Source organism: Sorex araneus, chromosome 1 (genome assembly GCF_027595985.1).
Source record: "Sorex araneus isolate mSorAra2 chromosome 1, mSorAra2.pri, whole genome shotgun sequence".
Classification (NCBI taxonomy): domain Eukaryota; kingdom Metazoa; phylum Chordata; class Mammalia; order Eulipotyphla; family Soricidae; genus Sorex; species Sorex araneus.
Window position 1 is genome coordinate 139,186,280 of NC_073302.1, and position 13,297 is coordinate 139,199,576.

Here is a 13,297-nt window from a genome sequence, read left to right on the forward strand (position 1 = left end):
AGTATCACCTGGAGTGGCTCCAGAAATCCATGAATACTACTGGAATTTTAAAAACAAAATTACAAATCCAAAGGCACACTTAGTAAGTGGTGGAGCCAAGGTCTAAATCCCATAGGGATCTTTTTTGAAGTATCTCACCCTGAATTTTCTCCCCATTATCCTTTAGAAAACAAGTACTTATTTCCAAGTCATCACTGGGAAATAGGATGTTTGTTAAAAATGTGCCACGGTGCCATTCTGCCCTGTTTGAACCCTGCTTTCTACCACATTTCACCTGCATGAACTTGAGCAAGTAATTTAATATCCCTGGCCTCAGTGCTCTCATTTTTATCTGAAAGTAATAACAGCACTGACACCATAAGGTTTTATGGCAGTTAAATAAATGAACAGTTTCTGGGACGGAAGTATTTGCCATTGTTATTTTTCCTTTGAAAGAGTGCAGTTTATTTTTGGATGCTAATTTAATGTGCTGTTAATAGATGAAATAGAGATATGCTTGGGATATGCCTCTTGGAAATTAGAGTGACTAATATTCCAATAATTCAGTAAGTGATGCCCTGCTGTGCAGCCTCACTGGTGTCTATCACCGGGATCATAAAGTTTTGGTGCTTGCCATGCCCCAGACAGTTCTTCATGTCTCTGCTTTTTATGTTACCCTTCTAGACATCTCCTTTGGTGTCTTTGATTGGTTCTGAATGCTGAACAGTGACAAACACCAACACAGCTGGAAAGAACTGCACGATTTGCTGTTCTGTCTTCCAGCAGGGAATTATTGCCATGGTTACCGGCATCAGAGGAGGACCGGGGAGCACACTCAACTTGCCTCCTGAGTGGTTTGACATCTGTTTCTGGCAAGGCCAATAATGAGTGTGCTGCTAGCTTTCTATCAGATGGGAGACTCATCCACAACTCTTTTGTTTTCCACCACAGATGGCTTCTTCTCAAGATGCCAGGTATGGCCAGAAAGACTCTTCTGATCAGAACTTTGACTACATGTTTAAATTGCTCATCATTGGCAATAGCAGCGTGGGGAAAACATCCTTCCTGTTCCGTTACGCGGATGACTCCTTTACATCTGCATTTGTCAGCACAGTGGGGATTGATTTCAAAGTGAAAACTGTATTCAAAAATGAAAAGAGAATCAAGCTTCAGATTTGGGTAAGTCACTTTGAATTGACAGTATTCTCACATCTAGGATGTGGAACAAATAAGAGTGTAAGACAAAAGCTTTTTGCCCTGGACAGTCTCCACGGGATCTGAAGCCTCCATTTTTCAGGTTCTTTGCTATAAAACATCTGTTTGAAAGACATTAGAGTGATCCCTCTTTATAGCATGGAGACTGAATTGTTTCTCATTGTCAGGTGACCGTCCTGAAGTGTATTCAGAAGAAATAAAATCTAAATATCTATTGTGTTGGTGGTGGAACATTCAAGAAGTGTGACTAGGTTTTTTTGTATGACCTTGAAAAGTGTATGAATTCTTCTCTCCACTCTTATAATCTGCAAAATAAGCAAAGTGGCCCCGACCTTTTAAATTGCAAGAAGTTTCCTGCCCCGGACATTTAAAACAAGAAAGTACACAACCAAATATAGAGAAAGCTCAGGTTTATTTAGTCCTTTCATAAAAGCTCACTGTAACTCTGTACATGGTCTATTTATACTTTACACACTTTGTGTTTTCAGTGCTAAGCATTGTGTTTATCCACACAGTTAAAAGAATTACATATTTAGTTTTATAATATTTTCCCTAAGCTGGAGATCCTCTGTTTTTGTTAGCTTTCTTTCTTTCCCGATCCCCCTGAAGAAGATCATATGTTTATTAAACAAATTGTCAGAATAAATTTAAGGGAATCCAAATGAGACATGGAAGGAAAATATGGGTGACAGATTTGAGCTGAGGTGACAAAAAATTGGTTGCAGTAAGAAAGAATTATGTAGTAGGCATACTACTACATACATAAGAATTCTAAGATATTAAAAGATCATCCAGCTAATAGTCATATTAATGTGTGCATAGTTATATGTGTATAATACATATATACATAAGGGTATAATAGTAGAACATTTATGGTCAGCTTGGGCCCTTTTTCTTGTGCATTTGTACCACTGCCTCTCAGACTAATTGTTGCTAAATAGACCTTCCTCAAGATATGTTATTTGTCTTTGGAAACAATTTCAAATTGTTTGGTGCTGGTACCAGAATTGATCTGTGGGACTGGTCTTAGACCTCCTTTTGAAATATGGAAATCTGAAGGGAAGATAAGTTCCAAAGTGCAAACTATTTATTGCTTTGGATCACACTCGGCAATGCGCAGGGGTTGCTCCTGGCTCTGCACTCAGGAATTACTCCTGGCAGTGCTCAGGGGACCATATGGGATGCTGGGAATCAAACCTGGGTCAGCCGTGTGCAAGGCAAATGCCCTACCTGCTGTGCTATGGCCCCAGCCCCCAAAGTGCAAACTCTTTAAATATGAGTCATGTACTAAAATATTACTATTAACTGGGTGATCTTTTAATATTTCAGAATTCTTAAGAGTAAAATTTTACTAGTATATACACAGAGATAAAAACAGATATTCTTTTTAACTGGCTTACAAGAGATTGTTAGTAGAATCTTCTAATTAGGGCTCTTAAAAATTTGGCCCAACTGTTAGAAGCTTACCTCAAGGGTTGAGAGGAGAGGGAAGTTAGGATACAGAATGGACCACTATGAGAATGATAGCTGGAAATAATCACTCTTGTTAAGAACTGCATGCTGAAAGTTAGTAAAGGAACAAACATGGTACCATCTTAGTACCTGTATTGGAAACCATAAAGCTTAAGAGGAAGGAGAGACAGACATACAGAGAGACAGAAGGAAAGTGCCTGCCATAGAGGCATGCTGGGAGGTGATAGGTGGCAGGAAGACAAGTGAGGACACTGATGATGGGAAATGTACACTGGTGAACAGATAGGTGTGGGGACATTGTATGACTGAAACCCAATCAGGAACAACTTTGTAACTGTATATTCACTTTGATTTAATTTTAAAATGTAAAAAAAAAATAGTACCTGTCAAGAGGGCAGATATGGGAGGTGGGGGGGGCTATATGTGTATCTAAAACCCTGATATGAATATCTTTGTAAATCACAGTGGTTTAATTTAAAAATTAAAAAAAATTAAACTTTAAGAAAAGAAAAGTTAGACTGAGTCCCAGTCACAGACTGCCATTACCAAAAGCCATTTTTTTTGGATAATTCCTCTTTAGGAACTTAAACACACAGCACTAGTTAGGAATATGCAGATGTATTCATGGTTTCACATTTGGATTCTAGTGTATCATCTTTCTTTATGCTTAAGGCAACCAGTTGTCATTTCATAGGTGTAATTTTTCTCTTTCTGCTTAAGAAAAGGTCCATAACTCTGAGCAAATTTGAGAATTAAATTTTAAGTAAATTAGCTATAGATCACAAAACATAATATTCATGTTCTTTCTGCTAAACTAAAAGCACCTAGTTCCACTTCCCTGCTTTATATCTGAGATGTGGTCACTCAGTAACCCCTATGCATTGCCGGGTGTGACCCAAAAGGCCAAAAAAAATTAAAATAAATGTAAAACATATATATATTTCAAATCATTTACATTTGGGGAGAAAATTACTAAATATTTTCATACTTATAAAGATATTTTTTGAAGTACTCCCTACTGATGCCAGGACAGAGTGAAATCCCTTACTTTTCCTAGAGATTGAAATAACTTCTGCCTAGCTCTCTTTGAATGGAAGATATTCTTCTGTGAACCAAAGTCTAATCCACATCTTTAAGTTGCCTCTACGCTGAGTCCTCTTCATACCTTTCCATTTCTGGAACTTTATTCAAAAGCCTCTGGCATGTAACTTTGTCAAATTTTTCTCCTTCTCTCATCTTCCATAATCTACCATTTTTGCAGATTATTTTTGTACTCTCCAATTCTCTTCCTAGTTCTGTCTAGGAAGCCCTGAGTTTCCTTGAAGAACTTCTGTTGCCCCTTCCCTGGACAGCAGGCACTCTCCCTGCGACTCAGCCTTTCAGAAACCCTTCTCTTTCCTCTCTTTCAGTCATATCACTTGTTTTCTGGCCACTGTTTTCTTTGCAACTTAAGCAAATAAGATTTTTTTTTTCAGTGATATTTCGAGCTCTTAAAAGAGATGTAGACTCTAGATGTAAAAATGGGTTTTTACACCAACTATCCTTGTCAGTTGTAAAATATTTAAAAGAAGTGCTATACAAAGATTGTATATTCACTGACTTTGTATAACAAAAAAAGTGAATACTCATTGAGTAATACTATACTTATAGAAACATAAGTCAAGGTGTATAAATATTACACAAATCCTAGAATTTATTGAACATATTTTATGAGTTAGGTTAGCAGGGTACATGCTTGTCATGCTCTGACCTAGGTTCCTTCCCCCGCCCCCAGGCCCACAGCACTACATATGGTCCTTGCAAGCCTCATAGTTTCCATTCCTGCTCTGGACACAACACACTCCCTGCACCTTATTACCCTGGGTGTTCTTGAAACCTCATCAGTCAGGATTTTTATGGAGTTTTTAATGTTTATCATAATTGATCAACTCATTGCAATTGTCATTTCATGTAATCTCCAGTGCATTTCTCCTCCTTGTAATGCTGATGGTTATAACATTATTTGTTTTTGTATAGTTCTCATTTTGAGGCTAAGTTGAGACCTGCCAAAATCAAGTATGGTTGTATGGGATCTGTTTTAACTACCCCAATTTTTTTGTAACATTTTGGAAATTCCAAAGTTTGGGAAACTACCAGGAATCAGAAAAAAAAATCATTTTCTTATTCTATCACAATATTATGACCATTTTTTTTTTTTTGCTTTTTGGGTCACACCTGGCGATGCACAGGAATTACTCCTGGTTCTACACTCAGGAATTACTCCTGGCGGTGCTCAGGGGACCATATGGGATGCTGGGATTCGAACCTGGGTCGGCCGTGTGCAAGGCAAACGCCCTACCCGCTGTGCTATTGCTCCAGCCCCCAATTATGACCAATTTTTTTAAGGGAAGAGAAACAAAATTCTTTCATGGTAGTGAAAGTCATCACAGATTAATCCATTGTACAATTACAAGTATTAAAATGACTCTGATCACTCTATTAGTTTTAAAATGTCCACAAACAAGACTGTTTCCAGGACAGAAAACCAAGATACAGGTGAAGTATTTGATCTTATCATATACTTATTGTAAGAGCAGTATCTAAATTTCATTTCTCTTGCTAGCTGTATGACTGCGCTTGCACTAAGATACAGGTAAGTGCTGTGTTGTGAACAGTTTGATAATACACCTAGTTGCTCATGGTCCATCTACAGGAGCATCAAACCTGAAGCCAGAATCAAAGGAGTAATTTCTTTGATATCGTTGGCTATTTTGGGGGGGATGGGGGGTAGAGCAAGGCATGCCACACCTGGCTGTGTTCAGAGCTCTGTGCTCATGGATCACTCCTGGTGTTGTTCAAGGACTTAACCTGGATTAGCAGGCACCTTATTCCCATAGTGTTCCAGGAGAAAAAAGCCATTGTGAAAAGATGTTGCTCTTTTTCTGCTTAGTGGTTTCCTTTTTGCAGATGCTGCATAAGGTTCTCTGGGCCCACAACTGGACTGCAAGATTTTCAGCTGTAAAGCATTTTGACAGCTACTATAAGCATTGACATTTATCACTAGACCTGTTATGTAACTCTCTTATGGTCTTAGTATTACTTACCTAGAGAAATATAATTTCAGCACATGGGCATACAGGGGCTGTTCCTTGTCCTCTGAAGCCTGACTTTGGGGGAATTCTGGACTGTTCAAGTGCAGACTTCTCACATCTGCATTTGAGAAGTGAGGTGCTTCTGCAGGTATACTTGTATATTGTTTCTGAGGACTGGCTAATTAGGGGAGTAGGTGAAGAGGACAGTCCCTTCTTGCCAAAGCATCAGAAGACAGAAAATAAATGACATTAAACAGATTCTGAAAGTCCCAGGGGATGCCTTCTGTCACTCATTCCACTCTGACAAACGATGGTGATATCAGCCACTCTCACCAGAGGTGCCGTGTGTTGAGGGCCTCAGGATGCAAAGACTCTGGGTCTGGAGAAGTGCTAATGGATCTTTTGGTCCTCTCATTTTGAGGATCCTGATGATAATAGCCACATATATTCAAATGTTGCATTTGAATGTTAGCATTTTATGATTAATGCAATTAAAAACTTTTTTGGAAACTATCCCAGGAGAGAATGTAGTTTTACGAACCCTATTTGGAGATGAGAAAACAGAGAATCAGAAAGACAAAGAAATTTGCTCAAGGTTTGAGGAGCAGAATTCCAATCTGAAGAACCCAAAGCCTGTGCATGGGAGCACTGTAAATGTGTTCCAGGGAGGCCAAGGGGTTTATCAGGGATCTTCACGAAATCTTGCTTAGCTTAGTCCATGCATATGTACTCCTCCCCCCACACACACTATTGTTAGCTCAATATTTTTCCAAATTCTGTTGTTACCTGTTCCAAGAAGTATTTTATAGTTAACAGAGAGGAATTTGTTGTTTTGCTTGAAACTTACTACACACCAGCTTGAGTGTTTTGCGCACGATCTGTTTTTTGTTTAAAATATATATAGAATATATAGAATATGCTCAGTGTAAAGAACTGGAACTAATTCAGTAGCTTCTTTCTGTATATTTCTGGAATGCCCATTTCCACTGGTGGGTAACATGCATGAAAAGAAGAGATCGTGTGTGTACACAAAATGAATACCTACTGGAGAATATTTCCCCCTGTAATTTGCATGGGATGCTCACTTAGCAGAGTCTTCCTGCCCATTAATTTCAGGAGGGTGTTAAATCCTCCAGTCTGTGGAGAAGAAATGAACATTTTCTGCCTGGACGAGCTCCTGAGGAGAACCACCAGAGCCAGCGACAGCTGCCAAGACCATTGCATGTGCTGTCATCCTACCACCGTCACTGTATTTTTTTTTCTGAGCATCTGCTTTTCCCGAGAGATTGAGAAATGCAAGATTTAGTTTCCCCCCTGAGAGGAAGCTGATACTGTGTGTGGAATGCCAAGATGCATGAAAACATTCACTGTGTAAAACAGCTGAAAGCAGCAGCATCCCCAGGCATTTTCCTCTGCTGCTCATCTCAGCACTGACAAAACATAAAGGGTGGTAAAGACTCTTCTCCTGGCCTTATGAGCCACATAGAATGGATCGGCCTGCAGGAAGTGGAGTGTATACCACCAAAAGCAAAGTGACCCAGTGGTATGAGCTAGGGGCTTCAGAGTTGAGTGTCTGGGGTTCAGATGCTAACTCTGATTTCACTAACTGTGTGACCCCATTTCCTAAATTATTTGAGCCTCCCTTTACTCGTTTATGAAGGAAGAGAAAATAAACTAACTATCCCTTAGCTACTAAGAGCTATAATAAATACTTGTTAATAATTCAATATTTACTACAAAGTAGGAACTAAAATTATATTTCTTCTCTAAAAATAGTGTACTGGCTTTCAGATTTGTGTACTTAAATTATTTGGCTTAACCAGATATTCATTACTCTGTGATACTATATGTTGGTCACTGTACTGGGTGCAGAAGATATAATGGTGAGGATGGAAGGAGCCTTTAGAGCCAACCATCTTATGGGGAGGAAGAATGGAGAGTTTCATCTGATGTGACTAACGCCCAAGTGGTCTGAGCATCATGCATAGGAATGATGCCAAGTGATGCTTAAGCCAGTCTAGGAAACTCTGCAGAAACTTTTATCTGAATTGAGATTGGACAAATAAAAAGGAATTATCCTTTTCCCACTTTTCAATCAATGTTTATTGATATTTTACTATATACTAGAAATGGTGAAAGAATTTTAGATTGAAGACACAAGTAGAGATTGTGCTATACCATAGTGAAATTATCAGAACCATTTAGTAAATTAAAAATAGTCAAGGGGAGGAGAAACTGTACCTTGGATGATCAAAGAAGGTTAACATGAAGTATTGACCTGGGACCAATGGAAGAGAGGCCTTAGCTATTTAAGCAGTAGGCATGAGCAAATTCTTTCATTCTTTTTATTTCTCTTACCTATCAAAAGCAAGTTTTTGTCTTAAATTTTAGCCTCCTAAATAGCATTTCTTGTCAGTGCTTATTTATTAAAATGTGATTCCAATTTTGCCTTCCATTTAAACAAGGGTGAATTTAAATTATTGGGGCATGAAGACTATGATTCGGCAGGACGCTGGGGAAAAAGATGCAAAAATACTTTACTTTTGCAAAAATAATAAGAAGCAGAGAACCACAGGAACACAGTGCTGAAGTGTCCGGAAAAAAAAACCTTAAAGCTTTAATCAGCCCATGATAAGTCACCTTATCAATTGCTTTACAATGTTGCCCACATGTTTGTAAGGACAGATGGGCATGTGTAGCTGAAGAAGCGCAAGAGAGGAATGGTCGGGGGAGGATGCTGGAGTGTGCGAAAGCAGTGGGAGATTAGGACATTGGCACGGGAGACCAGACTCCTGGGAAATGATGTGACTACTCTAGGCACCTTGAAAGTAAAGGGACTGACACCAACAATAACAGAAATGACACTGATGTTCAGTGATCCCAAGTGAGCAGGTATAGTTGTACCTATTTGTAGATAATAAGTCATCAGATCCTCACAGATACATTCTAAGAGAGATGCCTGCTTGTCTTCAGTTTACAGATAAGGAGAATGAGACACAGAGTGTGAATAACTTGCCCAAGATCCTGTAGCTAATAGACAGTAGAGTAGGAGACACCTGGCTTTGGAGTCTTCTCTGGACGGCCTTCTCTAACAACGTTCTCTTTAAGTGCACTTCTGAATTACTGCTCTGGACAAGCCACTGGGCATAGTTTGGTTTCTAATCCTTGCAACTACCTTAAAATACTGGTATTAGTACAGGTTGTTTTAAAGATAGGAGGGAAACTGCAACCCAGATGTTAAATTATTTTGTCCCAATCAAGTAGTATTTTCTACACTTCTTAGTCACTTTGAACTTTATAATTCTATAATTTAAAATCATTCAAATAGTCCGACCTCTTAAAAATGGGTATACCACTTTAATAACAGAATGGGAAGTTTATGTAAGTGAAGTTCCCATTAATTGAATGTTTAAGTTACTAAAACTTTAAATAGATTTGATATTTTAGTGATATTTTAGTGAAAATCTCTCCTGTGTGTTGCACATTTATTTACTTTAAAGGACAAAATACTAAGATCATGAAAGATAAGACAACTTGTCATGGACTCTCAGGATTAAATAGTATGAATATATCAGGCATGATTTCTCTCCTCAGTGGACAGTAGATGGTATATTATATTTTCTGAAGTTTCAGGTATATCTGTAATTTTTATTTTTCTTTCTGTAACATCAACCTGAAATCCTTCTCATTTCTCATTGCTTTCCACTTCCACTCTAATTTTTTACTTCCCTCGTGTCGTTTGTATGTTTACTGTCATAGCCAAACTGAGAGCAGGAGAATAAAAGAATCAGAAAATCTTTTTATAAATCTGAGCTTTAGTGTATGGCTACTGCAATGGCTAATTTGGTCCCAAAGAAAATCCCACTGCTGCATTGCTATCTCCATGTATTTATCAACCGCCATGTTACATAGGTCTGAATGTTAGTTTGATCTTAGAACTATTCTGTACTTGGATAAACCTAAATTGTCCTACGATAGTAACACTGCTTGGTGACATTATGATTAGAAATAAACTCTAAAAGTGACAATTCTAATGTAGTCAGATAAATATGGGAAGAATTTAGTATTGGTGCCTATCATAGTAATAAAATAATAGAAACATTAATGAGGTGAAGCATCTTCTAGATACCTGGGTTCTCCTCATCAGTCACTGATACATTTGAAGAATGCACAATATATGTAAGCTGTAAAGTCTCAATGTTTGGTGGGTTTTTGGAGTATTCCTTGCATTTATATGGAATTATCAATTACACAGGGAAGGCAAAGCCATGCTTATTAAATCTCATAAAATTGATGTCCTTCTCTAAAACAAAGAAATTATAAATCATTGGTGCCAGGGAGAATAAAATACTTGGGTATAAAATAATGGGCTATACTATAATTCTTTGCTGTACTGTCTAGTAAGACAAATTTAAAATGTAGATTCTGTGTCTTTTTTTTCTTCCAAAGGTGTTTTTAAAAATTTATTTCAAATTATTTATTTATTTATTTATTGCTTTTTGGGTCACACCGGCAATGCGCAGAGGTCACACTCCTGGCTCATACACTCAGGAATTAGTCCTGGTGGTGCTCGGGAGACTACATGGGATGCTGGGAATCAAACCCAGGTCAGTTGCATGCAAGGCAAATGCCCTATCCGCTATGCTATCGCTCCAGCCCCTAGACTCTGTTACCAAAGTTTTTCATTACTATTTTTTAATTGACCTGCTTAAAGAAATGCTAAACTGACCAATTATTTCAGAGTGAGGTAAATGCCACATAAATCTGGATAAAATTAATCATATAAGTATCCAAATTTATTTCTGAAGTCAGATTTAAGCAAAAAGTACAGCGTTTATTTTTTTTTTTAGGCTGGATTTATTTTCAGTTTAAGAACATTATATTTTCCTTCTACTTTTGCCCTAGTATAATAAGTGTGTTAGTTCTGAATATTGCTATGATGGCAACTTAATCAGCCAGCAAGACTTACTATATAAGTTGTTGATGGATCTGAAGAAATTTAATACAAGGCCTCTACCTTCAAGATGCTTTTGAAACAGTCTTAGAAAGTAACCAAATCAATTTTAGAGTTTTTGTAAACTTGATAGCATAGCAGGTAGGGTGTTTGCCGACCTGGGTTTGATTCCTCTGTCCCTCTTAGAGAGCCCGGCAAGCTACCGAGAGTATCCCACCTGCACATCAAAGCCTGGCAAGCTACCTGTGGTGTATTCAATATGCCAAAAACAGTAACAACAAGTCTCACATGGAGACATTACTGGTGCCCGCTCAAGCAAAATCAATGAACCAGGGGATGACACTGCTACAGTGCATTATACACAAAATTATAGAGTATAAACTGAAGATAAACATACAACCTAGAGGCTGCACCAATAGTACATTGAGTAGGATGCTGTCTTATACATGGCTGACTGGGTTTCATCCCTGCTACCCTATATAGTTCTCTGAGCCTACCAGGAGAGATCCCTGAGTACAGAGCCAGAAGTAAGGTCTGAGCACCTCAGAATGTGCTTCCCACCAAAAATTGTACAAGACTGAATAAAATTTAAAAACAATGGGAGTAGTTAAAAGCTTCTGGCAAGATTTTGGGGAGAAGCACACAGTTTGTTTCAAGAGAGTTAAGTGCCTGTACAAAGAGGTGTGTTGGGACTAGGGAAACAATAAGATCATAAAGCACGGTATAGACGCCTGTCCTGGACACGTAAGAGGTTCTGAGCCCTGGGACTGAAGGGAAGAGGTGAGGTATTGGAGGGACTTAAAAGTTAAAGTCTTCCTCTTCTAGAACACAGCTCCTGCTGGATCCAGGGTCACTACATGGTGAGGGGTCCATAAAACAGGATGATTTTACTGTTTCTCTTTGTCATCCCAGAGCCAAGAGTAAATGCCGAGGACTGCAAAACGTGGTCAAAAACAAACAAAAACCAAAACACTAAAAAACTAAATTTATTTACTTTCAGGAAATTTTAAAATATAATTTATACATGAAATAATTATTTGTTTAAATTAAATTCTTCCTTCTCTTTTGGTAATTGACTAGATGATAGGACTTTTATGTTTTTTTTTAAACTTTCTTGGGTGAAAAGACACTTCTGTGTTGACGACTCATGTTTATGTATTTATTAATGGTATTATGGTCTCAGAAGTGCATATGTCTGGGAATCAGTGTTGTGAATGGGTGTGGTAACCTGCTGGACTAGACACCGTAGAGAGAACTGCAGGAGAGCAAGGGGAGTTAACTTGTTAAACAGCCCTCAGCATGCTTTTTCTTAAAGGATTGATTGCCTGGGCTCTGTAAGTTTCCTTTAAAAAATGGGTTGATGATGTCAGGCCCAGAAAGAAGTGGGGAAACAAATGAAGAACATTAAAATGAGAACGAAGGCTCTTTAGGCTGGATTTGAGAGAGCAAGGGGGGAGCCCACCTCACTTCCATGCTGGCAGAGAATTAAAATGAAGTGGGGGAGGCTTTTTTAGCAGGGAAAGCCATCCCTCAGGTTGTCCTGAGTGGAGCCTTCTGGCCGGGGGAAGCTGCAGACAGACTGTAAAAAATAGAAACGCACACGCGTGGAAGGGGGGTGTAATGTGTGTGGTGTGTTGTTCGAGGGCTCTTGGGGCTCTCTCGCCACTCATCTTCAGTGCTCTCGAGCTGCTGTGTATGGGCCAGATCGGGATGGCTCCTCCTTGTGCTCTCCCTCTGTGTGTGTGGCTGTACTCCCTTCTGTCTGTCTCTCTCTGACTCTGTCTCTGTCATCTCTCCTCTGGTCTCTTACAATCTCTCTCTCCAAGCCCTTCTGCTTCTCTCTCTGGAGCCCCACTCGCTCTCACTTCTCACTCACTTTGTGCTCTTTCTTTCCCCTACTTCTGGCTCCGATGATTCGCTTTCACTCTGTGCTCTGCTTCTGTGTCTTCTCCCTACTTCTGTGTCTTCTCTTGCTTCTGTGTCTTCTCCCTGGCTTCTCTGTCTTCTCTCTTGCTTCTGTGTCTTCTTTTCTGTGTCTTCTCCTACAGTCTTAGTTTATATAGCAATCACAAAGGGTGGTGACACAAAGGAAGGTTGAACATTAACAAATCAACGAAAAGGGGTAAGACCACTCCTCCAAGAGATTAACAAAATATCATCTAAGGAGATTACTCCAGATTACTAGGAGATCTGCTCAGGGTTGGGATCCAAACAAGGGTGTGTCGCTTTCTTCTTTCCTCAGCTAGTAACCCACTTAAATAGTTGTAGTAAACCTACTTCAGATATTTCTAGAAATGCCATTCTGTATGAGCACAGTAAGAGTTATAAACTTGAAGTTTGGTTCTTCCTGAGGACATCTCACTATATTTTCTAGACCACAGTCCTCAGGTCAGGTAAGTCTTCCTAATCCCATCAGGGTTCTAGTCTCGTCATTACTTTTAGATCATGATAGCACTTGTCTATGACCATGCTCTCAACTTATAGTTAACTTATAGTTAACTTACTCAACACAACACAGTTATAGTTAACTTACTCAACACAACACAGTTGAGTATTGTGGCGCTTTGGCCTGACCCATTTTGATGCCAGGGTAGCTTATAGCTTG

General features: G+C 38.9%; 1 protein-coding gene across 2 annotated transcripts in view; it reads left to right on the forward strand.

Moving 5' to 3' along the window:
• RAB3C (RAB3C, member RAS oncogene family) overlaps positions 1-13,297 on the forward strand; it is a 260,347-nt gene that overhangs the window by 19,945 nt on the left and 227,105 nt on the right. For both annotated transcript variants that reach the window (XM_055124689.1, XM_004608451.2), the window contains exon 2: positions 931-1,158. In XM_055124689.1, the coding sequence (XP_054980664.1) occupies positions 931-1,158 (228 nt within the window). The remainder of the gene's footprint in view (positions 1-930; positions 1,159-13,297) is intronic.